Source organism: Aspergillus sclerotioniger, assembly GCF_003184525.1.
Source record: "Aspergillus sclerotioniger CBS 115572 chromosome Unknown BO94scaffold_15, whole genome shotgun sequence".
NCBI classification, from domain to species: Eukaryota; Fungi; Ascomycota; class Eurotiomycetes; order Eurotiales; family Aspergillaceae; genus Aspergillus; species Aspergillus sclerotioniger.
The window spans coordinates 131,719-153,930 of NW_020291005.1; the positions used below are offsets into that span (position 1 = coordinate 131,719).

General features: G+C 53.9%; 10 protein-coding genes across 10 annotated transcripts; 1 reads left to right on the forward strand and 9 right to left on the reverse strand.

Annotated features, from left to right (window-relative positions):
- Positions 1–10: 10 nt before the first annotated feature.
- On the reverse strand, positions 11–759 carry BO94DRAFT_624556 (PMF1/NNF1 family protein; the record flags this gene model as incomplete). The annotated part of the gene is made up of 2 exons (XM_025617225.1): positions 11–305; positions 389–759. 2 exons carry the CDS (start codon positions 757–759, stop codon positions 11–13), a joined length of 666 nt encoding a protein of 221 aa, XP_025466942.1.
- Positions 760–1,560: 801 nt separating this feature from the next.
- On the reverse strand, positions 1,561–2,899 carry BO94DRAFT_575450 (cyclin-dependent serine/threonine-protein kinase phoA; the record flags this gene model as incomplete). Its single annotated transcript, XM_025615078.1, has 2 exons — positions 1,561–2,562; positions 2,633–2,899. 2 exons carry the CDS (start codon positions 2,897–2,899, stop codon positions 1,561–1,563), a joined length of 1,269 nt encoding a protein of 422 aa, XP_025466943.1.
- A 161-nt stretch (positions 2,900–3,060) lies between these two features.
- BO94DRAFT_535520 (putative SIR2 family histone deacetylase) lies at positions 3,061–4,610 on the reverse strand. Its single transcript, XM_025611802.1, has one exon. The coding sequence runs from the start codon at positions 4,416–4,418 to the stop codon at positions 3,267–3,269; it is 1,152 nt and encodes a 383-aa protein (XP_025466944.1). The 5' UTR covers positions 4,419–4,610; the 3' UTR covers positions 3,061–3,266.
- A 61-nt stretch (positions 4,611–4,671) lies between these two features.
- Positions 4,672–6,449, forward strand: BO94DRAFT_80072 (PQ-loop repeat-containing protein). Its single transcript, XM_025617668.1, has 2 exons — positions 4,672–4,980; positions 5,041–6,449. The coding sequence occupies exons 1-2, from the start codon at positions 4,925–4,927 to the stop codon at positions 6,155–6,157; spliced, it is 1,173 nt and encodes a 390-aa protein (XP_025466945.1). The 5' UTR covers positions 4,672–4,924; the 3' UTR covers positions 6,158–6,449.
- A 275-nt stretch (positions 6,450–6,724) lies between these two features.
- BO94DRAFT_624560 (co-chaperone SGT1) lies at positions 6,725–8,665 on the reverse strand. The gene is made up of 2 exons (XM_025617226.1): positions 7,646–8,665; positions 6,725–7,594 (listed from the first exon to the last, which is right to left on the reverse strand). The coding sequence occupies exons 1-2, from the start codon at positions 8,441–8,443 to the stop codon at positions 7,004–7,006; spliced, it is 1,389 nt and encodes a 462-aa protein (XP_025466946.1). The 5' UTR covers positions 8,444–8,665; the 3' UTR covers positions 6,725–7,003.
- A 120-nt stretch (positions 8,666–8,785) lies between these two features.
- On the reverse strand, positions 8,786–11,400 carry BO94DRAFT_492965 (terpene cyclase/mutase family protein). The gene is made up of 4 exons (XM_025609191.1): positions 11,051–11,400; positions 10,515–10,978; positions 9,014–10,459; positions 8,786–8,958 (listed from the first exon to the last, which is right to left on the reverse strand). The coding sequence occupies exons 1-4, from the start codon at positions 11,255–11,257 to the stop codon at positions 8,868–8,870; spliced, it is 2,208 nt and encodes a 735-aa protein (XP_025466947.1). The 5' UTR covers positions 11,258–11,400; the 3' UTR covers positions 8,786–8,867.
- Positions 11,401–11,576: 176 nt separating this feature from the next.
- Positions 11,577–13,740, reverse strand: sfh5 (CRAL/TRIO domain protein). The gene is made up of 2 exons (XM_025611803.1): positions 12,476–13,740; positions 11,577–12,417 (listed from the first exon to the last, which is right to left on the reverse strand). The coding sequence occupies exons 1-2, from the start codon at positions 13,240–13,242 to the stop codon at positions 11,817–11,819; spliced, it is 1,368 nt and encodes a 455-aa protein (XP_025466948.1). The 5' UTR covers positions 13,243–13,740; the 3' UTR covers positions 11,577–11,816.
- A 683-nt stretch (positions 13,741–14,423) lies between these two features.
- BO94DRAFT_535523 (PP1-complex regulatory subunit GLC8) lies at positions 14,424–15,656 on the reverse strand. The gene is made up of 2 exons (XM_025611804.1): positions 15,421–15,656; positions 14,424–15,340 (listed from the first exon to the last, which is right to left on the reverse strand). Exons 1-2 carry the CDS (start codon positions 15,461–15,463, stop codon positions 14,583–14,585), a joined length of 801 nt encoding a protein of 266 aa, XP_025466949.1. The 5' UTR covers positions 15,464–15,656; the 3' UTR covers positions 14,424–14,582.
- A 438-nt stretch (positions 15,657–16,094) lies between these two features.
- Positions 16,095–16,610, reverse strand: BO94DRAFT_80154 (uncharacterized protein). Its single transcript, XM_025617669.1, has one exon. It carries the CDS (start codon positions 16,497–16,499, stop codon positions 16,218–16,220), a length of 282 nt encoding a protein of 93 aa, XP_025466950.1. The 5' UTR covers positions 16,500–16,610; the 3' UTR covers positions 16,095–16,217.
- Positions 16,611–21,475, reverse strand: BO94DRAFT_80251 (uncharacterized protein). Its single transcript, XM_025617670.1, has 3 exons — positions 20,107–21,475; positions 19,943–20,052; positions 16,611–19,870 (listed from the first exon to the last, which is right to left on the reverse strand). Exons 1-3 carry the CDS (start codon positions 21,379–21,381, stop codon positions 16,723–16,725), a joined length of 4,533 nt encoding a protein of 1,510 aa, XP_025466951.1. The 5' UTR covers positions 21,382–21,475; the 3' UTR covers positions 16,611–16,722.
- Between the last annotated feature and the right edge of the window lie 737 nt (positions 21,476–22,212).

The following is a 22,212-nucleotide window of genomic DNA, read 5'->3' on the forward strand; positions in this document are numbered from 1 at the left end:
AGCCACCTGCTCACATTTCGGATCTAGCCCTAACCTCACCATCCATCTGTGCAGCCTCCTGGCGAAGCTGATTCTCACTTGTAAACTGCGTCGCTGCGGCGGCAGCACCCTCCAAGTCGGCAACCACCGCCTCCAGCCCTGACAACAAACTCTCAATCTCCAACCTCTGCGCTTGCACCTTACCAGCCAACTCGACATTCTCCGTCTGAACTGACTCAATCTTCGCATCCAAATCCGATTGCGTCTCCATCAAACACGGCAATAGATGCGCTCGGTACAATTCCTCCGGACTCAACGTATGCGGCCTACTCCCACGAGACGAATTAGCCACCAACCCCACACCCTCAAAAACCCAAACACAAACAAAGTAAAAAGGAATAAAACATACGCAACACTCTCCTCCCCCTCCCCCCGTTCCTTCCTATACCTGGCTTCCCCAACTAACCGATCCAACTCATTCAACTGCCTTACCGCATCTCTCTCGGACAAGATATCCTCGAACTCGGCCTTCGCGCTCTCCTCCAACTTCGCATTCAGCTGTCTCCACACACTCTCCAGACTAGCGGGCACATGTTTCGCGGGCGTCGGGAAACAGCCGGAGAAATTGGCGTAGGAGTTTGCGCGAAGCGTGCGTACCAGGGCCTTGTCAAAGATTTCTTGTAATTTGGCGGCGCGTGGACCGGGCGTAAGGGCCACGGGGGCTGGAGGGGGTGGAGAGGGGGAGGCGGGTCGTCTGTTTGTGTTGGAATCTTCGGGCATTGTCCCGTTTCTGTTTTCTTGATTCGATTGAGTTCTGGGGAGTTGGTGGTTTTAGTGTTCCTGTGCGCGGGGGTTCGCTTATTTTGGTTGTTTTTGTTGTAGAATTGCGGTGGTTGTTGGTTTTGAGTAGGGTAGCTATGAAGCTTGGTCTGGATGGAATGGAATGGCGTAGGAAACTTGTATGGACGCGCCGGAGACGCGCATATCACGTGAGTTTTATAGATCCGGCGACAAGGCCGAGGATCCGTTAGCTATCTACACATCCAGGAGGATTCTGGTAATGGAGTAAATCAACTCTTAAATGAGCAGAGTTGTAGATGTAAAATAAACGGTGCAGTTTCTATGGCCACATCAAGTGATCAAGTATATATATCTTGTTAAATACTCCGTGGCGGTGGATCGTGGTATGGATTATTACACTGAAGAGAAAGTGCGAGGTCCCCTCGATGTATCGGCATAGCATGTTAGAATCAGCAAACCAGCTAATAGCCCCTCCCCGCGGAACTATTTGGAACGCACCAAAGTCAAAGAGAAAAAAGAGAATGTATGAGCATAATGTCCGACTGGCTCTAAGAGATGGCAACCCCTCTTGCGGGATTCATCAAGCACTAGGAAAGAAACAAGAAACAACGGAATGTTTGGTATATCCTTTCTGGAGTTAACGCCGCGCTCTCCCCATTCTAAACCCGGATCCGATGCTCGTCAAGCCTTTGCACTGAAGGAGGCAGAGACGAGCTATACTTGATTTAATTGATTAATTAGGAAAAAATAGAGGAACAAATCGAAAAACAAATGAGTCTCCTAGTATGCTTGCTGCGGAGGAACCATGCCACCATACGCCCCGGCCATTTGTTGTTGCTGTTGCTGTTGCTGAAGCTGTGCCTGTAATTGTGGCAGGTCGTGAAACCAGGGGTGCTGGAGAGCATCATGAGCGCTAATCCGCATCTCTGGCCGCAGCTGGAGCATGCGATTCAAAAGATCCAGACCAAGGGGGTCGATCTGGGGAAGAATGATACCCAGATCCTGTGTCGCGTATACGTGGAAGTTTGGCTTGTACTCAGGAAGCTGGGAGATGCCGGGCCACGAGCGCTCCGACGGCGTTCCCATAAGGCGGAAGATCTTCATAAGCTGGTCTTCGTTGGTTGTGCCAGGAAATAGAGGACGACCGGTATAGAGCTCCGCCATGATACATCCCGCGGACCAGATATCGATGCTCGTGTTATATGTACGGCTTCCCAGAAGCACATCTGGCGCACGGTACCACAGGGTGACGACTTCGTTGGAAAAAGTGTTAACGGGGATGCCAAAGGCGCGGGCCAGTCCGAAATCTCCCAGTTTTAGCTGGCCCTTTTTATTGATGAGGAGGTTCTGAGGCTTCAGATCGCGGTGCAGGACACGGTTCTCATGGCAGAAGGCAATGCCCTTGAGAAGTTGATGCATGAATGATTTGATCGTCGCTTGGTCCAACTGGCCTCGATCGCCACGGGTATCCATGTATTTCTTCAGATCTTTGTCCATGTATTCAAAGACGAGCATGAGCTTGTTCTCTGTGTGGATCACATCATAGAGCGAGACAATGCTCTCGTGCTTGAGCTCCTTCATCAGGGAGATTTCTCGAATGGCAGTCGATGGCGTTCCCTCCTCGGAATCGAGATGGATCTCCTTCAGAGCGACGAGCTCGCCTGTTTGGCGGTTACGTCCTTTGAACACCTGGGTGGGGTCAGTATATGTTGCGATGGAAGAGAGTAGCCAGATGGCGTAGTCGGCCGTAGGGAAGGGGTTGTACGGTGGCATAGGTGCCCTCTCCGAGCTAGAAAAAGAATCGTCAGCATCAAGGTATCGGTCGGGATAAAGAGAAGCAATCAAGACACACCTTTTCCAGCTGCTGGAAGGAGCTTGGTTGCTGCTTGTCCATGGTGGTGGTGGTGGAGGAGGAGGAGGAGGAGGAGGAGGAGGAGGAGGAGGATGTAGTGGGGTTTGGGCTTGGGGGATCAAGACGGGGAGGAGTTGAGCGTGAGGGATAATTGAAAAGAAAGGACTTGGGAGAGGTCAAGGACGAGATGAGCTCGAGATAGGCGGCGGCGGCGGTTGGGGGGTGCAATGTCTTGCTGGATGAGCGGTCGCGACCGTCCATGACCATGCTGACCTGAACCGGGCGATGCAAAGCCCCGCGCTGAAATCCAAGGGCCGAAGGGGCGGCGGCCCGTCACGGGCCCTTTCCTTTGCCTCCTCAGCCTTCACTCGCCCGCGGCCTAGGATCCACCTCCCCCCGGCGTCTAAGTATCATCCCCCCCCTTCCCTCTTTTGCCAATCATTTACCTCGTCTATTATTATCTCTCTCAGCTCTACGTCGGATGAGGATTCATTCAGCATAGCGACCGAGTCCCGGGTTTGAATGGTAGCCTAGCAGCTGGACTTCCGGCGCTTGTATATGCTCGGATGGACGCTTTTCCTCTATGCAGTATAGTATACACATCGTTTCTCGCAATCAATACACAGCGCGCAAATCAATGCACAAGAGAATCTAGCTGTGTTACCACCGGGCCTAGGATGTCTTGTGAGGGGAGACTGCAACGGATATGCCGGCTTGCAGCACTGCTTTCGCGCTTCGCCTGGCCAAACAGTATCGACTCATTTCGAACCCCTCCGATGTTGATAATGCCAATAGGCATTCCCCGCTTATAGGCCCGTTCCACTAGCCGCCATGCTGAGTATGTGGCGAGACTGCTCCCCAGAACCAGAAGTCGACCCGCATCGTCGATGGCTTCTTCTGCCCCCAGCTTTACGGTTGGATCGATGTTCTCCCCAAACATGATGACCGCAGGTTTCAACATCCCTGCAGTAGAACTAGGAAGCCAGGCCCCATCGCGCTCTACCTCCACCCTGGCAGCAGTCCCGTCCTGCAATCGAGGCGGTTTTTCCAAGCAGGTAGGGCATGCTGGATACCGGAAGGTGGAATATGGAGCCTCGGGTAGATCTACATCTCCATCTGGGTTGATTTTTAGGCCCCTCCGCCGCTGTTCCTCAGGGTTGTCCGTATTCAGAGCGCCAATGTCGACCATCTTCGCGAGAAACTCTGCCCAGGCCGGGTTCAGCCCCTCGAGCAGTTTCTGAAACTTATCGCGCGGAAACTGGTTGCGACAATTTATGCAGACCACCGATCGTAAGTAGCCGTGGAGCTCGAGCGTGGGTAACTCGGGATGTGCGACGGAATGGAAGGAATCGACGTTTTGTGTTACCACCGAACTAATATAGCCCTTTGCGCCAATATCTCTGATAGACCAGTGCGTCGAGTTTGGCTTTGCCTTGAGGAGACCGGGCCAGCCAACAAAGCTTCGAGCCCAGTATCGCTTGCGGGATTCATGGCGAGTGACAAATTCGTGGTAGTAGATGGGTCGATACGTTTTGTTCGTGATGTACGTGCCATTCTCACCTCGGTAGTCGGCCAAGCCAGATGCCACGGATATGCCGGCGCCCGTTAAGAGCACGGTCTGCGAATACCTGCCCACATCGACGCCACGCAGGTAGGGTGACGGAGGGGCTGTCAGGAAGGTCAGGAGAGCATCAATGGCACCCGAGACCGTGCGAGCGGACGGGGGGACGATAATGGGCGGAGGCAGAGGGCCAGTGAAAGGAATGCGGATTGATGGAGCAGTCATTGAAGCCACATGATTGAGGGATGCAGAAGATGACGCTGTGAGCCGGTTGGGGATCGGCGAAATGGTCGACGTCAGGCTTGACTAATCGAGTCACATGACGGAGAAGCATATTGCGATGGGACGTCTTCAAGGGGATGTCAGTGGACCCGATGGTCATTTCTTTGCAGAGGTCTGGATCAAGGATTCCGAGTATCGCGCACGACTGACAGGAGGATTGGGCGGCCACCAACAACGACGAGGCCTCAGGCGTGAAGGGCAAGCTGGCCTGGGGTGTCCACTGGTGTCCGTTCTTGGTCTAGACTACCCCGGATCTCCCCACGTGATCGGCGCCCTTTCGCAGACTCTGCGGACGTCATCGTCTGCTCCATTTTCTCCTTTGCGTCTCCATCTCTCGCCGCTTGCATGCTGTCGTCAGATTCGGGTTGTTCTCTTCGCATCTAGACTATAGAGCAGAGTATTGATTGGGAATCTGTCCCAATCGCTCTCTCGTCCGCACAGACCCGGACATGTTTCCCGCAGTCACTGGCAATATAGATCTAGAGGCCCTGAGTGGCATATGTGGGTATGTTTACTCTCGGACTCGGTCCGTTATAACACCCCGAGACTAACAATGGACCTTTAGATCAATCTCCATTGCGTGTTGGGTGGTCGTCTTCTCCCCGCAAATCATTGAGAATTTCCGTCGCGGTTCCGCAGATGGCCTCTCTCTTCTTTTCCTCATCGTCTGGCTCGCTGGCGATGTGTTCAATATCCTCGGTGCCGTTCTGCAGGGCGTCTTGCCAACCATGATTATTCTCGCGGTGTACTACACCCTAGCCGACATTGTCCTCCTCGCCCAATGCTTCTATTACCGGGGCTTTATCTTGCGGGACGAGCCATCCACGCCGCCGCGGCCCTCCTCGCCCATTCCTGCAGAAGAATCCTATGATGAAGATACGGAGATCCCCTCGCCTGTCATGCCTCGGAAGCCAACTGAGCAGACCGCTTTACTTTCGTCCAAACAGCGCAGCGTCTCCTGCCAGGCTCCTCTCGGCGGCCCTAGTCCAGCATCATCCACAACCATTACCCCCCAACACCACCAGCCATTGCTCGCTCATCGCCGTCATTCCGCCTCTTCCTTCCTTCATATCGCCGTGGACGGGACCCACCTCTCCCCGGTAACTCCGTTCGTCGAACGGACCAAAGAACCCCGTCCACCACGGGCCCTTACGGTGCTCCAGTCTGTCCTCTTCAACGGGTCCGCCATCATCATCGTCTGTGCCGCAGGCTTCCTCGGCTGGTATATCAGCCAACGCTCATCGCTCTCCTCCGATGAAGACGACAACCGCGACGACAACCACACCGATGACCTTACCATGGACCCCCTGGGGCAAGTCTTCGGCTATCTCTGCGCCGTGCTGTACCTCGGATCCCGCCTGCCCCAGATTCTACTCAACTACCGACGGAAGTCCACCGACGGGGTCTCTTTGCTGTTCTTCCTCTTCGCGTGCATCGGCAATCTGACGTACGTGCTCTCAATCCTGGCGTATTCGCCCGTCTGCGAGCACGAGAGTTCGTCACGTCATGGAAGGTGTCGGCCGGACGAACTGGCGTCGCTCTATGGCCAGTACATACTGGTCAACTTGTCCTGGCTGATTGGCAGCTTCGGGACACTGCTACTGGATATGTGCATCTTTATCCAGTTCTTCTTATACCAAGATAGCAATGGGGGTGATGTAGACGTGGAACGAAGAGAGTGAGGGGATCCTTTCTCTCATTATTCCTCCTTCTCATTTTTTATTCTCCTCTCCTATCTTTCAGAACCAGAAAGAAGAGATCATAAAAGGTGTTTGTGGCAAGATTGGTTCCTATTACTATTGCTCTTTGCTTCATCGACGATAAAAGCATCATGATTGATTCTGGCGTCTGGTTGGCTTCTCGGATTTTTCTTCGTGTAGATATATACTACTATATCTTTCTACTATATATATTTATTTGGAATCCTATCGGGCTTGGACTGTCTTCTAAGTTCGACATCGTCTTTTAACAAGCACCTCTTCTTCTAAAACACCTAGATACTAAGGCTTGACCTACAACGAATATCGCTCAGCCGTTATTTTTGGTATGGCTAAGTAGGAAACTCTGTGAGAGTGACCAATTTGTATCTAGACTACTACCACGCACATCATCCATCCATCCATTACCACCAAGAGATACATAGTAGTACTATAGTACAAGTACATACTTCTACAAGACATATCCATTCCCAGCAACTACTATTCTATTCATTCTGCGAATGAAGTTAAAACTGAAGGTATTGATCAATCGTCATCCATTTCTTTTTCTTCTTTTTTTCCTTTTTTTTTTTTTTCAAAACATATCTAACTACTCATAGTAGTAGTAGTAGTAGTAGTAGTAGTAGTAGTAGTAGTAGTAGTAGTAGTAGTTAGTATTAGGGTAAAAATGAAAAAGCATCCCGAAAACATAGCCACAATCAGTTAGTACCCCCATAGAACTCCTCACGCTTTTGCAATTTGCAAGCATCCTACAATATAACATGCATGTCTTCCTACTCTCTGTTTCTCATCTTCTCTTCGTGATTGAATCTACTCACTAGGCGGTCTCACCTTCACCGGTCCCTGACTGACTTCGTCCCAGTTCGTGCTCAACGAGGTGCCCTGGCTCTCGACGTAGCTCTTCATCATGGCGCGTCGGGTGTCTGGGTCTGCGTTGGCGTAGAGTTTCTTGAAGAAGCCGTCGACGGGGTCGGCGGCGCCGTAGTCGGAGTTGACGGATTCTGCGTCAGTGTCGGCTTCGTCTTCGCCTTCGCCTTCGCCGTTGGTCTTAGTTTTCTTTGTCTTCTCCTTGGGTTTCTTGGCGGTTAGGGAAGAGGCGAGCTTGTCCCAGTCTTTGGCGCCGTGGCGGGAGGAGGTAGGGTAGGCGGGTGCGGGGGCAGGTGCGGAGGCAGTGGTGGTTGTGGTGGTGTTGAGGGCGGCCTGACGATCGGAGAGTTTGAGGTCTGTAGCGGTGGATTCGAGGGCGCTCCATTTCTGGCCTACGGTGTGCTTGCACAGGAGGATTTCGATTTTGGTGGACATGACGGAGACTTTGGAGGCGGAGGGGTTGATGGGCGCGAAGAGCGGGTCGAGAGTGAAGTCATATTCGGCGCCGGAGGGAAGGGGGAATTGCAGCGATGCCTGGACGGTTAGCATGGTGTGTGGTTCATTTCTTGGAAGCAGAAGACGTACCGTGTCCTCCTTCAGCTCCACGTCCACCTTGTCTTTGGGCACTCCCTTCACGTACAGCGTCACCACCACCCTGTCGGTCGACTGATACCATTCGTGGCGGACTTTCTCCACGGCAGGCTGAGCCTTGGCCTGCTGCTGGGAAGCCTCCTCCTTAGCCTCAACCTTCTCTTCCGCCTTCTTCTCCCCATCCTTCTTCTCCTCCTTCCCCTCCCCCTCACCACCAACATCCACCTTCCCCCCCTTCAACACCTCCAACTGCGCCTTCAACTCCCCCTCTCCAGGAACCTTCACCCCCTCAGGCACCTCCTTAATCTCCACCTCCCCAACATCCCCAGCGGAAATCTTCCCCTTAACCTTGGCACTCCAAATCTTCACCTCCGCCTCAACAGCCTTATTCCCTCCGGCCCCACCACCCATCGCATTCCTCAATTTCTCTTCCTTATCCTCCTCCCCCGCCTGCCCTTCTCCTTTCAAACCAATCATCTCCTCCACCCGTCCAAACAAAAACCCCGCATCCGCATACCGCCCCATCAAAAACAGGACAATTCCGCGTCGCATCTGCGCCGACACGATCAGCTCGCGTTTTCCGCGCTCGCGCGCAAGCACCACAGCGACTTCGGCATCGCGGAGTGCGGAGGTCAGGTTCGGGGTGGGTTTGAGGCGGGAGAAGGCCGTGGAGCGTTTGATGTAGTAGGCGGGGGAGCGCGGGTGCGTGAGAAGGGCGGTCGTGTAGTGGGTTAAGGCCGTGGGGTAGTCGGTGGCCGCCAGAGAGGCGTCACCGAGGGAGGCGGCGTTCATTTTGGTTCGTTTTGGAGGTTAACTCTTGGGAGAGAGAGAGAGTGTGTGTGGTGTAGATAGGTAAGTGGGAAGCTGGGAGAGCTAGGGGAGCTAGGTAGATAAGCTTGGTGGTTTCTGCGGTGATCCGCTAGTTGGGAAACTGGACAGGTAAGATTTGGAAATGAAATAAGGTAGGAGTATGCGAAAGGTAGGAAAAAAAAAGGAGAGACAGACAGACCGGCAGTGTTGTCAAAGAAGCAACAGAGAGTTCCATGTGGTTCCAGCTCGATGCGGGGAGCGGCCCCCCACGTGATTGTCGCCCGGCCAGGAAACCGTCGACAATTAATGGAGTAACAGGCATTTGCCGATCAGTTAGGTCATACTATTATCAATTAGAGTACAGTAGTAGATAGTAATACAGCTTCAAATCTATTCCACGCCCTAGTTACGCCAGTTCTTCATTGCCAAACTGCCGGGCATACAAGCCCAACGCCCGGATTGGCCAGTATAGCTTGTAATTGGGGTACGAGATCATGCTGCCATGCGTTAGAGATAGAGAGTTCCCGACATGAACAGATCATCAGTACTTACCAGGATTGGTTGAACACCCCCTCGATCGCCTCTTGCAGCCACTCGCCGTTTGCTTGCTGCCGCGACATCAGCAGCTGCATTGCCTTGCGCAACGGCTCCTTGTGCGGGTACTTGGCCTCCATCAGCGCCAGAGCGGCCCATGCGGTTTGCACGACCTGTGACTGCTCATGCTGCACATATACGTGTCGCTCGCTGCTCAGGTAGGATTCGCCCCAGCCGCCGTCCTCCTTCTGTTTCGAGATAAGGAAATCGCACCCGCGTCGGGAGTCAGCGCTCGTCTCGTACGTCTCCCCGATGCTGGCCAGACTCTCCAGCGCAAACATGGCCGCATACGTGAAGCAGATCCCCCACGATCCGTACCAGCTGCCGTCGGGGCGTTGCACCCGTTTGATGTACCGGACGGCCTTCTCCTTGGCCGCCTTGATCTCTGCGGCGCGGTAATCCGGATAGTACTTGCTGAACAGGGACAGAGCAGTGACCGACGCGGTCGTGCACTCCGGATAGTCATATCCAATCATGATCCCACCAAACACCTCGGCCGCATTGAGCCATTCGACCTTGGTGGACGCCCGGGTGGTTTCGTACTCGGTGAACCCACCGGACGGGTTCTGCATCAGAAGCAGGCAGTCAACGCTGTCCTTCAGCCGCTCCTCCGAAATCAGCTTCGGGAAATTGTGCATCTCCTGAAGTTGGATTGTGGACCGCAGTCCCTCGGCTGTGCAGTCGCTCACAGTGTATCCCTGCGTCTTGTTGCTGAACGGCCACGCACCCTTGCGGTGCTGGCGGTAGCATTTCTCTTGGTCCGGCACATTCTCGCGGAGCTGGTGGTCCTCCAGAAACCGCAATGCTTTGGTGAGCATCGGCCGCCATTTCGGATCATCGGCGAACCCAGCCACCACGATGCATTGCGTGATAAAGGCTGTATCCCACACCTGGACCCCGTTGGTTCCGTTCATCAGCATGCCCTCGTCCTTGATCCACATGTAGTCGTGGAGACGTTCTCGATGGCGACGGACCGAGTAGCTGTCGGGTCCATCATGTTCGTAGCAGGCAATCATGTTGAACGGGTTGCTCACGGGTCCCAGACCGGCGTAGTCAGTATTCTCATCCTCCATGCGGATCAGCTCCCACGACCACTCCTCCGCGCGACGGACAACGGCAGGGACCCGAAGATACGGGTTCCAGAAATTGACCAGCAGAGAGTTCAATGAGTTCAGAAGCCAGGTCTTGGGGTAGTAATTGTCCGCTTTGTGGATCGAGTTGCGATGAGCGGCAAAGTCAATCGAGTCATAAGGCTGAGTGTACAGCTCCTGTCGCAGCTGCTTGGTCAGGGGATCCAACGGATGCGAGAACTTCTTGGACCACAGATACCCCATGGGCAGGAAGACCTGCCGGATATGGATCCACCATCGCCACGGAGCGAATGGCACCCAGTCAGGAAGCAGCCTGTCAGGCTGTCAGCATTGGCCCAACCACCACAGGAAGCAAGGACAACACGTACCAAATCTCCGGAGGAACGGGGTTGACACACTCCCAGTCCATAACTCCCAGGACCGCCAGAGAGAACTTGGCCCAATGGGGCCCGTAGATGGCCCCTCCAAACTTGTGCAGCAGGCCACGGGCCTTCATCATGCGAGGATCGTCCTCACTCACCCCAACCAGACGGAGGGTGACATAGTTCATACTAGTGCCGAAGACGGAGCTATGGGCCTCAATGTGCAGGCCCCAGCCGCCATCCTCGGGATGCTGGCGTGCAAAGAGATACCTCTTGATCTCAGTGGCATACTCCGGAGGAATTGGCGTGTTGGTAACATAATAGGTAATAATCAACACCGGAAGCAAGAACATAGGCCCACCATACTCGCAAGCCCAATTGCCAGGCTCCAACTGCAGCTTGGAGAAGAATTCCAGGCCATTTTCCGCGCACTGCAGCGGGGTCTTGGGAGTAGGCAGCTCGGGCAATCCCTAGCGACAATGTCAGTTGACCGCAACAGGCAGAAGCACACCACATAGATAGAACAAGCAAAAAGACCGTACCGTAGGAAGACCGAGAAAGTATTTATCTGCCACCGACTGCGGCCACTTTTCATTCTCCTCATCGGATTCCAGATAGTGCCAGGTCTGGCGACCCTCATCATCCCGCAATCGCCAGCGCGAGTAGTCGGTTTGGAGGTCACCGTTGGCGTCGCGAGAGAGATGGCCTTGCGCCTCGGTTCTCCACGGGCCAATGTGCTCGCCCGCCATGGTGTTTGCAGACGGGAATGAATCACAGGAGAGGAGGGGAAACAACAGGGTCAGGGGGGGGAACCGGAATCTCAATCAAGGCAAACGGACATGACCCTGGAAATCAAGCGAGCTTTCCGATCTCCCTTGCGTGGATCTTGTTTGCTACCTGGAGAGAGTTGTTGAGCATTGAGCGAGCATCCACCCGGTGCCAGGCCGGAGTGCTGACTCATCAGGGGCACCGCCGGACAATTCGTACATTTTGTTTTGCAGGCATACCCCAGGCATATCCCAGGCAGCACTATAACTACTAGGTCATCTATCTCAACTCGACACTCAGAGCGGAGAATCCACATTCTAAACAGACACGTCGTCGACCATTAAATATTACTATCTAGTGCACCATGCACCCATCAAACCCATAAGCACGACTATGGAGAGGTATCAAGTACGCAAAACGACATGGAATCAATCTACCGATTCCCCCGGGTATCAATCCAACCAGTCCATCCATTACCGTAAATTAAAGCATCCCCAGCCCGTCCTGGCCAGGGCTTGGAACCGCCGCACATCATCGCATTTATTTGGCTTCCACAACGGGCGTCTCCTGGGCCGTCACAGCCGCATCAGCCTTGACCGGCTCCTCCGCCCTGGGCTCCTCCTTGGGCGCCTCCGCAGCCGGCTGGGACTCCGTGGCCGCCGGAGCAGCAGGAGTCTCCGCGGCGGGCTCCGGAGCAGGCTCGGCCTTGTCGAGGTTGACCGTGAGGGACTCCTCTTGCAGAGTCGGGCCGTTACCACCGTAGGTCTTGGGGAACTTGTCCTTCAAAGAAGGGAATTCGCGGGCTAGGTTGGCACCATTGGAGATGGGGTGGAACTTGCGGGTGGTGTTCTTGCTGAGGAAAACCTTCATGGCAGCGAACATCCAGCCCATGATGGCTGGGACGTTAACGAAAAACTTCTCTCGCAGCAGCTCCGGGTAGGCAGTGGAGAACACCTCGATGGTCTTCTTGGTGGCAGCCTTAATGGTGGGGTTCAGACGGAGAAAGCTGACGTTCAGGTAGTCGTGGACCTGAAGCATCTGGTACGGGTCCTCGCCATCGTAGTCAATCACAGTAGTCGCCTCGCTCAGCTTCAGGTCCTTGATGGCAAGCTCCATGAGCGCCACACGCCACTTGATGAACCTAGTCTCTGTTAGATGCGATAGCTCCAGCCAGCCGAGGAAAAAGCAGTAGCACTTACTCGTCCACATCACCAAAGGTCGCGTCGACGGACTTTACGCTTCCGTAGATGTTCCAAGTGACGATGACCTCCTTGCCACTGGCTTCAGGGTACTTGGTCACGTAGCCCAGACCACCGAACCGCTCAGCACTGTAGTGGCCGTCGGCCAGCGCGACGGGGTTCATACCCTTGCGCCACCGGAGGGCCTTGGTCAGCTGCTCCTCTGCCAGCTTGACGTTGCCCTCGTTGGCGCGAAGGAACTTGATAAGCACGTTGACCGTGGGGACATCGCTGGAGTCCTTGAGGGAGACGCCCCACATCTCACTGTAGCCGGTGGAAGAGAGGATGGCCGGCAGGCGATCGAAGAACTGGCTCAGGGCCGGGTTCATGGCCAGATACTCTGGCTGAGCAGGCTTCTCCTCCTCTTTCTTTTCCTCCTTGGGCTCCTCCTTGGGCTCCTCCTTGGGCTCCTCCTTAGGCTCTTCGACCTTCACGTCCTGAGACTCTTCGGCCTGTTCTTCCTTGTGTTCCTCCGTCTCGTCCTTCTTATCCTCCGTGGCCTCCTGGGCGGGAGCGGGAGCGGGTTCCGTGGCGGGAGGATCCGTGGGAGCAGGCGCCGCAGCGGGGGCAGTCGAAGCTTCAGCGATCGTCTGCTCCTCGACCTTCTGTTCGGGCTGGGGCTGGAGCTCCGAAACCGCAGGCTCGGGGACAGGAACGGTGGTGGTGGTGGGAGGTTGCGCCTCGGGGGCAGCAACAGGAGCCGTCGTCTTCTCAGGCTGGTCGGCCATGGTGGGAAGGATGGAGGAGGAAGAAAGAAAGAAAGAAAGAAAGAAAAACGCTACTGATTTCAATCCGCGAGTTCGGAAAGGGATCGAGAGATGATGCGGTAGATAGGATAGGATGGGTGGATGGCTCCGACGGGAAGGAAAAGAAAGGGAGGAGGAAAGAAAGAGAAAAGAAGAAGAGAGAGACGGAGAGAAGAAAGAAAACACGCGACGAAGCGACGAAGCGACGGAAAGCCGCAGCAAATCCAATCAGAAGCGTGGGTGATTAATTAATTGCTTCATCGGCCGTTAATTTCGCCCAGGAGGGTTCAACGGCCGATCGAGTGGGTGTCAGCCTGAAACCCCGTCGAGGATGCATCCAACTCTCCATCTGTATCCTCCTTTAATTTGAGTGGGCCTGCAAGCCATGTTTCAGGGGAGGCCCAGCAGCAGCAAACAACAGCTGTCGCAACTCGCAACTTGCAACCTGCAACCTGCAACCTGCAACCTGGAGAGGTCCAGACCCCCTGACAGATTACAGGATATCTACCTACAGGCTACTAGGTACAACATGCGGTGATTGATCGATCACCTTCGGATGATTTGGCAGGCAAGATGCAAGGCACCGAATGAGTGGAGATGGGCTGATGCGGTGCCTGAGCGCATTGCTGCTATTCTAAGGACTACTTACTACTACTTACTAGTACTACTTACTACTACTAGAATCTACCGACTACGTATCTACTACTACTCGATACTGCTTAGTCGCCTGCCTCGTACTTTGTTCGCGTGTTCTCCGTCCTTTATCTATTTTTGGTTGGAATCCTGTTGATTTGATTTGATTTGATTTGTATTCATTTTATTTTATTTTATCTTATTTTATTTTATTTTATTTTATTTTATTTTATTTTTTTCTCCCCATGCAACTAACCCTGGTGCTGACGAGTCCCCGACCAGGATTCTCTGGCTGGATCATGACCAGTCAACTAGTATCACAATCCGGAGATATATTGTGTGTGTGTTATCTGTAACATCATGTCTCGTCTATCATCGCTAAGAGAACAAGGTGCCCATGTTCACAACCAGCTAGCAGAAAATCAAAGTACTGCAATACATACATACATACATACATACATGCCCGTCATGGCCAAACAACGCTGGGGAATATACACACAGTCAGTTAATGCAGAGCAACAGTCCCTCCCTTCTCTTCGTAAATTCCTCTCTTCACTTTCCCCCATTCAGAAATCGCCCCGGGATCGAAGGCATGGGGGGCGGCACAGGGGCCGAGCTCTCGCCCTCGTCTTCGTCTTCATCCATCTCGTCTTCCAGTTCCTCGGGGTGTCTACAAGTAAGTCAGTCAGTCACGATCCATCTTCCAATCCCAGACCCGAGGGAGCCACATACGCAAGGAGTTCCTTGATGTTCCGCATCTCATAGTGCTTCTTCCGGTGCTCTTCGAACTGCCGATGCTTTTCCTCCGCCTCGCCCGCCGTCATCAACGTATCGCCGCCGGACTCGAGATCGCCATTGGGCTCGCCTGCACCGACCACCACATGCTTCCCACTCCGATGTGAGTCATTGCTCAGGCTTCGTTCGCGCACGATCCGATCCCCGCTCCCGACATGCGCGTCCATGTATTCCTCCGCCTCACCTAGCTCTAATTCAGGGATATCGTCCTCCGCCACCGCCTTCTTGGGTGCCTTGTTCGTCTTGTCCAGTTCATCCACTACCACCTCCTGCGCGTCAATCAGACTTTCTTCGCCCTCGAGCTCATCCTCATCCTGGGCGGGGTCGTAGTGTGGCGCATATGGGGTCTTGGGCTCGTCGATCTTCATCTTGGCCGTCTTCTCCTGCTCGGTCAGATACAGGTTGGCCTCGTCCCACTTCAGCCGGGGTGAGTTCTCGTCATGCTGGCCTTGGATACTTGCGAGGGACTGCCGCCGCGATGAGGATCCCGGGCGGGTGTTGGATAGCGATCGGCGACGACCTGCATTCTGGAGGGTGTTTTGAAGCGTAAGTTCCTTGGTGTCCACCGCATCGGTCGCAGTCGAGGGAATAGGCAGGGTTTCGGGGATTTGCGCGACCTGAGGCACCTGAGAGCTGGAGTTCTTGAGGATACCTGTTGCCCGATTAGCATCAACGGTCGGTCAGGATCTTGCATATTCTCCTCTGCCTTCTGAAGAAAAGGCGATCACTTACCCTTGGGTCTTTTATGCGCGTCCTCTATGTGGTGGGCCATCATGTTCAATATGAACGGACGTGTGTATGGAAAGTAAATGGTGTAGTTTAGATTCCTTGGAGTTGAAGAAAAAAAAAGTAAAAGCAAGGCGATCGTCACGATAGGTGGGTATGGGGGATGAGAGAAAAACGAGAAAGGATAAAAGATAAGGGGAGCGAGCAGATGCGCCGATTAAAAAAAAAGACAATAGTCGAAGTCACAAACGTCAGCTGCGAGTGCCCAAACGTAAGGTCAGCACCTGAGGCTGAGCTGGCGATGGCTGGACTGAGGGAAGGAGGGAGAGTGGTTGGCGGGGATCTCAGCCTCTCCGAGGGGCTCGACAAATGAGGGCGGTGGCACGGTTGCTGGTGACGAGCCTCGGATGACTGACCGGCTGATCCACTGGTGGCTCGATCCCCGAGGGGCAGGAAAGGGGTCGAAAATAAGGCGACAGGGAGGAGGTTGGGTTGACAGCTGGAGGCAGGGGAATGGACGAGAGAGGAGGAGAGGAGAGGAGAAATGCAGGAAACATGAAGCAAGCAAGCAAACAGCTCTGATCTGGCACGTGGGGCTGCTACTCGGCCGATGACGTCGCAACAATCTGACCCTCGTCCTCACGATCCGGTGGACCTCTCTACTCTCGACTAAATGAGGGCCGAGTACTTGGTTGCTACCTGGTTGCTACCTGACCCAGACACTGTCGCATACATGCCATGGATTCTGAACTATGTGGACCGGGTTTCCCTGCGTCCGCTGCTAGCAGATAAATCGATATTCTCTACAGCCCGTCCCGTCCGGCGTGCGATTGAACTCCAAGAGTCCTATCCTCCCCCCTCTCCCCCCCCCTTCCCCCCAAAAGAGGCATAGACTCACCAGCAAAAGAAATTGGAAACGGTAGATAAACAAGTGATTGAATAGCAGAATGCCGCCCCAAGCACAAAAGAGGTGTAAGTGTATAGGGGAATCTCATGACCCTGCCCGGCTCCGTGGAAGATGAAGGACATCCCGCAGAAGAGTAGCAAAATACAGCAAAGGGTAAACCGGAGAGAACACCGTCCATCCATATCTGCCAAACAGGATATCAATAGAGCTGCACGTCTGCACAAGGATTAGTTGCGTAAGTAGACCAGAGTCGCATGTTGGAAACAGCAGGTCGTAAATGGTATCAAGTCATAAGAGATGCGAAAAGAATATAGGTCTTAAGGATGATCACAAGCACGGGCTCGCAAGGAATGGAAAGAATCGAAAGAAAATAAGAAGGAAAAGTGAAAAAGGACTGAAGATTATGCAATGGATTCGAACTCCTCCCGCTCACGAAGCCGGTTTCGTGCCAGTTCGTCGCCGCCGTTGGCCGACAACTGCATCCAGTGCAGTGCCAGACACATGCTCTGCGGGTCGGACTTGGAGTCCTTATCGCGACGATACATCATCTCCGCCTTGAATGTGTCTCGCATCAGAGTGAGTGGGAGCGTCACAGGCGGGAGAAGTTCGGGATGAGTGAGATATAGAATGGCCAGCTCCCGCTGGGCAACGGGATTGCCTTCCTTGGCCGTGATGATCCACATTTTCGCAGCATCTAAGAGAGTATGCCCTGGCCGGGGAGCTTGGTCGGGCCCAGGCAGATGGCGCCGGCTGAACTCTTGAGATACAATGTGATCGGCAATCTCGACCATGCTATTGCAGACCTCATCTTTCAGGCTCAAAGCTGCCAAGCCAAACTGCAAGAAGGCAGTCCCGCTGTCGGACTTGTTCAGGGTCTCCCCAGGAACAAATGCCGAGATAAACTGCAGATCACGGAAGAGGGTCTTTGGTCTCGCCTCGAGGAGGAGACTACGCAGTGCATCCACAATCTGGTTCTCAGTGGGTGCCCCGTAGTCTGAAGGTCGGGAATCAAAGATGACAGATTCAGCGGCAGGCGATGTTGGAGTATGGGAGATATTCTGGCCGTGGCTCCGTTTGGCCTGAGACTCCGAAAAGCTATGACGGGCGCTTCTTTTGGCATGGGATCCCGGAGTACGACCTCGCGGGCAAGGGGGTCTAGTTGCATTGAAGTTGCACATATCATCATTATCGGAGTTCAAGGATGCAACGACCAGTGCCCGCAGATCCCGCAGGGCCTTTAGCTTAACGCAAGGGTTCCCGTGCCGTGAAAAGACATCAAGCAGGCGCTGGAAGACAGAGCCGTAGGAGAATCGCTGCGTGTCATCTGGCTCCACAGAATTCCCGTTGGTAGATGGGGACGGGGTTTCGGCATCTTCAAGCGTTGTCCGATCTGATGACTCCAGAGATCTGCTTCGCCGACGGTTTGATAGTGTACGATGGAGGGCATGTTGGACTAATCGCTCGTCACTCTCGGCGTAGAATTGCTGAATGCGAGCTCGCTTCCTCATCTGTATCTGAATTCGCCTGTCCGTTAGCTTACCTCCGAACCAAGCATCAGTCTCGCTACCACAACTCCACACCGGGGAGCCAAGGTCACTTAGAAGCAAGCTCGTCAGGGTCTGTTTCAGGTCATCCAAGAAAGCCGTTTTGCTATGTGCCTTGCGATCATTGCGACGTGGCGGCTGAGCACCGTTGTCGCTAAACATTGAAGGCGGTCGAGAATAGAGGCTCGAGGCACTGGGGGCATAATGTGCGGATTGATGTGGCGTCGACCAAAATGTGCTGTACGAATCGCCCGTAGTAGTGGAAGCAGCTCTTCCCGGTGAGCCGCCGATTGAGGATACATCCGCAATAGAGGGTTCTCGAGGACCTCTCCACTTATCAGAGATCAGACTTTGAAAAGAGGATTTGGGGTTCAGCGGGGGCAGGTCCTGCGAGAACTTGGAAGCGGTGTTTGGTGGGCGGATATTGTTTCCATGGACCTGAGATGAATATGCGGTGTCTTCGCTTGAGACGTTGAACGGTCGTAAACTCGAGGAGAGGCTCAGGAAATTCCGGTTGCTGGAGCCCTCGTACATTGCCCGCTCTTTGTGGTACAATTCGCTCGCCCACAGTACCGGGGTTTCGGCCATGGTTTCACCAACCAGCCGATTGATACTTGTCTTGACCTCATAGCAGAACCGGTGAATTCGCTCCTCACCTTTGCAGAAATTATCGATGTTGTTGTGGGAGAGCCATTTGCGGATCAGGTCTACCTGTTCATCCGACAGTTTGTTGGGACCCTGGCTGCTCGGTGCCTTCATGATATTCATGACTTGTAGCTCCGGTTTTTGGAGAAGAGAGCTGCCGAACGGTCTCATACTACTGCGGGACCGGCCTTCGTTTGGTGTTGGGTTCGCAGAACGGGCCATGGTCTTCAGCGCCAGGGCAACATTTTTGGCATCTTCATACCTCATCGAGTTCTTTACGTCAGTTATGTACCACATCTTGTCTCGGAGCTTCGCCACAGTGGCCATCGTCTCCTTTACTGCTCTCTGCATCCGCTGCATGTGCCTGTTGAGGGCAACAAAGTCGGTTTCGCATCGATCAATAACCGCCCGTGAGGTGGCAAGCGAGCGGACGCAAGAAGCGCGCATCGGTTCGAGAATCCAAGAATCGTCCGCTAACCGGGATGGAGAGTTCGCAACGCTGCGAAGAAGTTGTCGGCCGGCATTCCACCAGTAGTGGGCACCGATGAAATCGGAGTCATGGTGGCAATGCTTCATAGCCATATCGAACCTGTGTTTGAGAGACGGGATGGCTCCCTGGGGAGAGTCATGAAGATCTAATAAGCCATACTCCACACTATCATCAGCGGGGTGATCCTCAATCAGCTTCACGATGGCCGTTTGGAGAGCTTCAAAGTTATCTTCCATTCCCAGGGTGGTGGACTGGACATCATCCACCGAGGCATTTTCTGGAAAGCTGGATTGGCCATCATCAGGGAAAAGACCCCAGGTCAAGCGTCCCCCGTTTTTTGTCATGGAGAAAATTGTCCATTCCTCAGCTGCGGGTGGCTCCAAGGTGGCGCGGCCGTCGGGCTCACTCAAATCTGACAGTTCGAAACGGATCCTGTCAGCATTGCGGCTCATGCAATTCTCCGGTAGTGATAAGAAAGCCATTTCGGTGGCAAAGATACTCCGGTCCTGGGGCACACGAATAGGGATGCTATCAGTAGTAGGCCTGAAAAATCCCGGCTCAATGATGGATGCTATAGAGCGATCCGATCGAGCGGCCAGAGAACCGACAGGGGATGAAGGCATTCCCGAGGATGAAAGTGGAGAGCTGCACGTAGAAGCAAGCGTCCTAGGGAAGAGAGCATTCAGCAGGGTGAGGACATCGGTAGCAGAGAGCATGAGGAATGCAGTCGGTGATTCCTGTCCAGTGGTAGACTTCGTGCATGAAAAGGTTTTAACGCCAGTGCTCTTCTCAGTATTTGCGTTGCTAAACCGGCAGAGCATGTTCTCAAGGTGTCGTCTGACTGCGGGACGAGGCATAGAATAATGGTTCCTGGGTGATGAATTAGCGGGTGCTCGATGTACGAAACTTTCTTGCTGGCAACCATGTAAAGGGACAACCAACATTGAATGAAGAACAGCGTAGACTTGCGCATAGGCACGGAATCCAACTTGTCCTAGAAGTTTCTCTCGAGCGTCATTCCTAATGTGGAAATCAAGCAAGAGACCATGGGCCTGGAGCTTTCGTGAGATGAAGAACTTGATAACTGCTGGGAGGGAATATCATACCTCAGGGTAGGTCAGTGCACCATAGAGAAACTTGGAAAAGAGCCACTGAACAAACAAGAACTCGAGAAATCGGGCACGACTGTCCTGGCGTTCAAGTTTCTGCAAGATAGCATTGCTTAGTTGCATCACCGCATGAGGAAACCCTCCATCTGGGTCGTCCAGAAGCTGGAACAAGTCATCCACTGCCGAAGCGAAGAATTCCTCGGCCACCTCTGTCCTCAAGGGGTCTGGAGGCTCCGCACCAAAGCTCATGCCGGGAGGGGCTTCTACAGGCTCCAGGAGAAATGAGCCCGTTTGTAGGACATCCATGAGATAGAGCTCAAATTTGGGCTTCGCCTTCCATTCACTGCTTGTGGCCCAGGAACCCAGGATGTGGCCAAGAAGGGGATCGTACTTATTACCGCCATCGGCTATGAGTTTTGCGCAGACGGAAGACCAAACATCCAAACGGAGCTGTGCCTCAGGAGCATCTGAATCCAATGGGGACGCATAAACGTTGAACAGCAGAGTAGACAAGGCATCCGTTCGCTCGAAATTCAAGGCTCGATCTTTGAAAGGAAGGGCAGAAGCGGAGGAGCGCTTCGAAAACGATGTATGGGTCCGGGAACGGGACGTTGTAGGGAATGACATATCACCGGGCTCCCCAGAGGGGCCCGGTGATGACATCAAGGCGGCCAGTTGGGTCGGAGTCAAGGACCTTAGCCTTTCCAGTATAAATTGAGGGTCGGAACGGACCAGGTGCATGATATCCAATAGATCGGTCCGAGATTGGGGACTCAACTGAAGGAAAAAGTCCGGAGAAGGGTCCACGGCGGACTCACGGATGGGCGACCATTCTTCCAACGGATCCTGCCGGTGAAAGTGGCGCCGAAAAGCAGAATCGCATGATTCCTGCAGGTCACCGAGGGTATGATAAAGAGCAATGAAACTGGCCTTGTCGTCGTGTTTGAGCCGGTCGACCAAGCCTCGCTGGACGACCGACCCGACGCGGACGAAGCGCGCCGAAACACCCATTGAAACCTTGAGGGCATGGAGGCGGTGTTCCAATCTCTTCCGACTAATTTGTTTGTGCTGGTTTTGACGATAACGAACGGCCAACTCCTCAAAGGACACCTTGGGTAGCTCCGCAGGCATGGTGCCATGGTTGTTTTCCTGGGAAGGTCCATCCTCGGAGCAGACGGGAGTTGCCACTCGCGAAATCGGGCGATCCAAGTCGCCGGACTCACCTGGGATGCGACCCGCCATTGCGTCGGGAGAGAATAGCATGGGAGGCATGCTAGCAGTCGCGGCCGGAGAAGGAGATCGAGGCGCTGCCTCACATGGTGTAGTTGCCTGAATGGATGAGGGAATCAAGCCTGGAGCGCGAGAAAATAGGGCCGAGGAGTTAGCATGGGGTTAGTCGGGCTTGCAGCTATACTATTAGGGAAAAGACAGGAATGGATTGCATGAAGAAAGCCATTATCGATGCGTAAGAAAGGGGACCATTCGGCATTTAATTTGCGACTTGAGTGGACACCCACAAATGACCCGAAAGGAGCAAAAGTAGGGAGAAAGCGGAAAAAGAAAAGAAAGGGCAAAACGAGAGCCGTGCGCACACGTACAGGTCACATAAGCCAAGCTGGACGAAGTACCATCGGATTGGGCATCGAACATGGTGTTGCCATGGGCAGTCTCCTGGCCGCTAGGCCAAGATGAAGACAGCTGAGGTTGCAAGATGCCCCCGACGCGAGAAGCTCCCTCACTAGCGCATGGTTCTCCTAAAGGAGGGGTGGAAGGGGGAGGTCGGTCCTCATGAGGAGAGTCCAGGTAGTGATAGTGGTGGTGAATGGCGGACACGATAGAGTGCTCCAGGATGAGCAGATGGCAGCTTGAAGGAGGGAGGGAGGGGGGTGGGTGGCGGGGGTGGCCAGGAGGACTGGGGAACAGGATAAGGAAGAGGGCGAGGAGGGAAGAAGGACAGGTGCAAGAATTGAAAAAAGAATGTGGGAGTGTGAGGATGGGAAGTTGAACAGGATATTGGAGGAGTGAGTAGTGAGTAGTGAGGTGGTTGTAGTAATGGGAGTAATAGTTGCAAGTAATACTATTACGAAGGAGAGTGAGTGGGAA

Bases quoted from the DNA above. Each gene is read 5' to 3' on its own strand.
- BO94DRAFT_80154 (XM_025617669.1), bottom strand. From the start codon at position 16,499: ATGGACGGTGTTCTCTCCGGTTTACCCTTTGCTGTATTTTGCTACTCT.
- BO94DRAFT_535520 (XM_025611802.1), bottom strand. From the start codon at position 4,418: ATGACTGCTCCATCAATCCGCATTCCTTTCACTGGCCCTCTGCCTCCG.
- BO94DRAFT_535523 (XM_025611804.1), bottom strand. From the start codon at position 15,463: ATGATGGCCCACCACATAGAGGACGCGCATAAAAGACCCAAGG. The intron at 15,341-15,420 runs GTAAGTGATCGC...ATCGGGCAACAG, and splicing joins CGCGCATAAAAGACCCAAGG to GTATCCTCAAGAACTCCAGC.
- BO94DRAFT_80251 (XM_025617670.1), bottom strand. From the start codon at position 21,381: ATGCCTCCCATGCTATTCTCTCCCGACGCAATGGCGGGTCGCATCCCA. The intron at 20,053-20,106 runs GTATGATATTCC...CGAAAGCTCCAG, and splicing joins GTGCACTGACCTACCCTGAG to GCCCATGGTCTCTTGCTTGA. The intron at 19,871-19,942 runs GTTGGTTGTCCC...TTCATCACCCAG, and splicing joins TACGCTGTTCTTCATTCAAT to GAACCATTATTCTATGCCTC.
- BO94DRAFT_80072 (XM_025617668.1), top strand. From the start codon at position 4,925: ATGTTTCCCGCAGTCACTGGCAATATAGATCTAGAGGCCCTGAGTGGC. The intron at 4,981-5,040 runs GTATGTTTACTC...ATGGACCTTTAG, and splicing joins GCCCTGAGTGGCATATGTGG to ATCAATCTCCATTGCGTGTT.
- BO94DRAFT_492965 (XM_025609191.1), bottom strand. From the start codon at position 11,257: ATGGCGGGCGAGCACATTGGCCCGTGGAGAACCGAGGCGCAAGGCCAT. The intron at 10,979-11,050 runs GTACGGTCTTTT...CATTGTCGCTAG, and splicing joins ACTTTCTCGGTCTTCCTACG to GGATTGCCCGAGCTGCCTAC. The intron at 8,959-9,013 runs GTAAGTACTGAT...AACGCATGGCAG, and splicing joins GGGGTGTTCAACCAATCCTG to CATGATCTCGTACCCCAATT.
- BO94DRAFT_624560 (XM_025617226.1), bottom strand. From the start codon at position 8,443: ATGAACGCCGCCTCCCTCGGTGACGCCTCTCTGGCGGCCACCGACTAC. The intron at 7,595-7,645 runs GTACGTCTTCTG...CTAACCGTCCAG, and splicing joins TGGAGCTGAAGGAGGACACG to GCATCGCTGCAATTCCCCCT.
- sfh5 (XM_025611803.1), bottom strand. From the start codon at position 13,242: ATGGCCGACCAGCCTGAGAAGACGACGGCTCCTGTTGCTGCCCCCGAG. The intron at 12,418-12,475 runs GTAAGTGCTACT...AACAGAGACTAG, and splicing joins ACCTTTGGTGATGTGGACGA to GTTCATCAAGTGGCGTGTGG.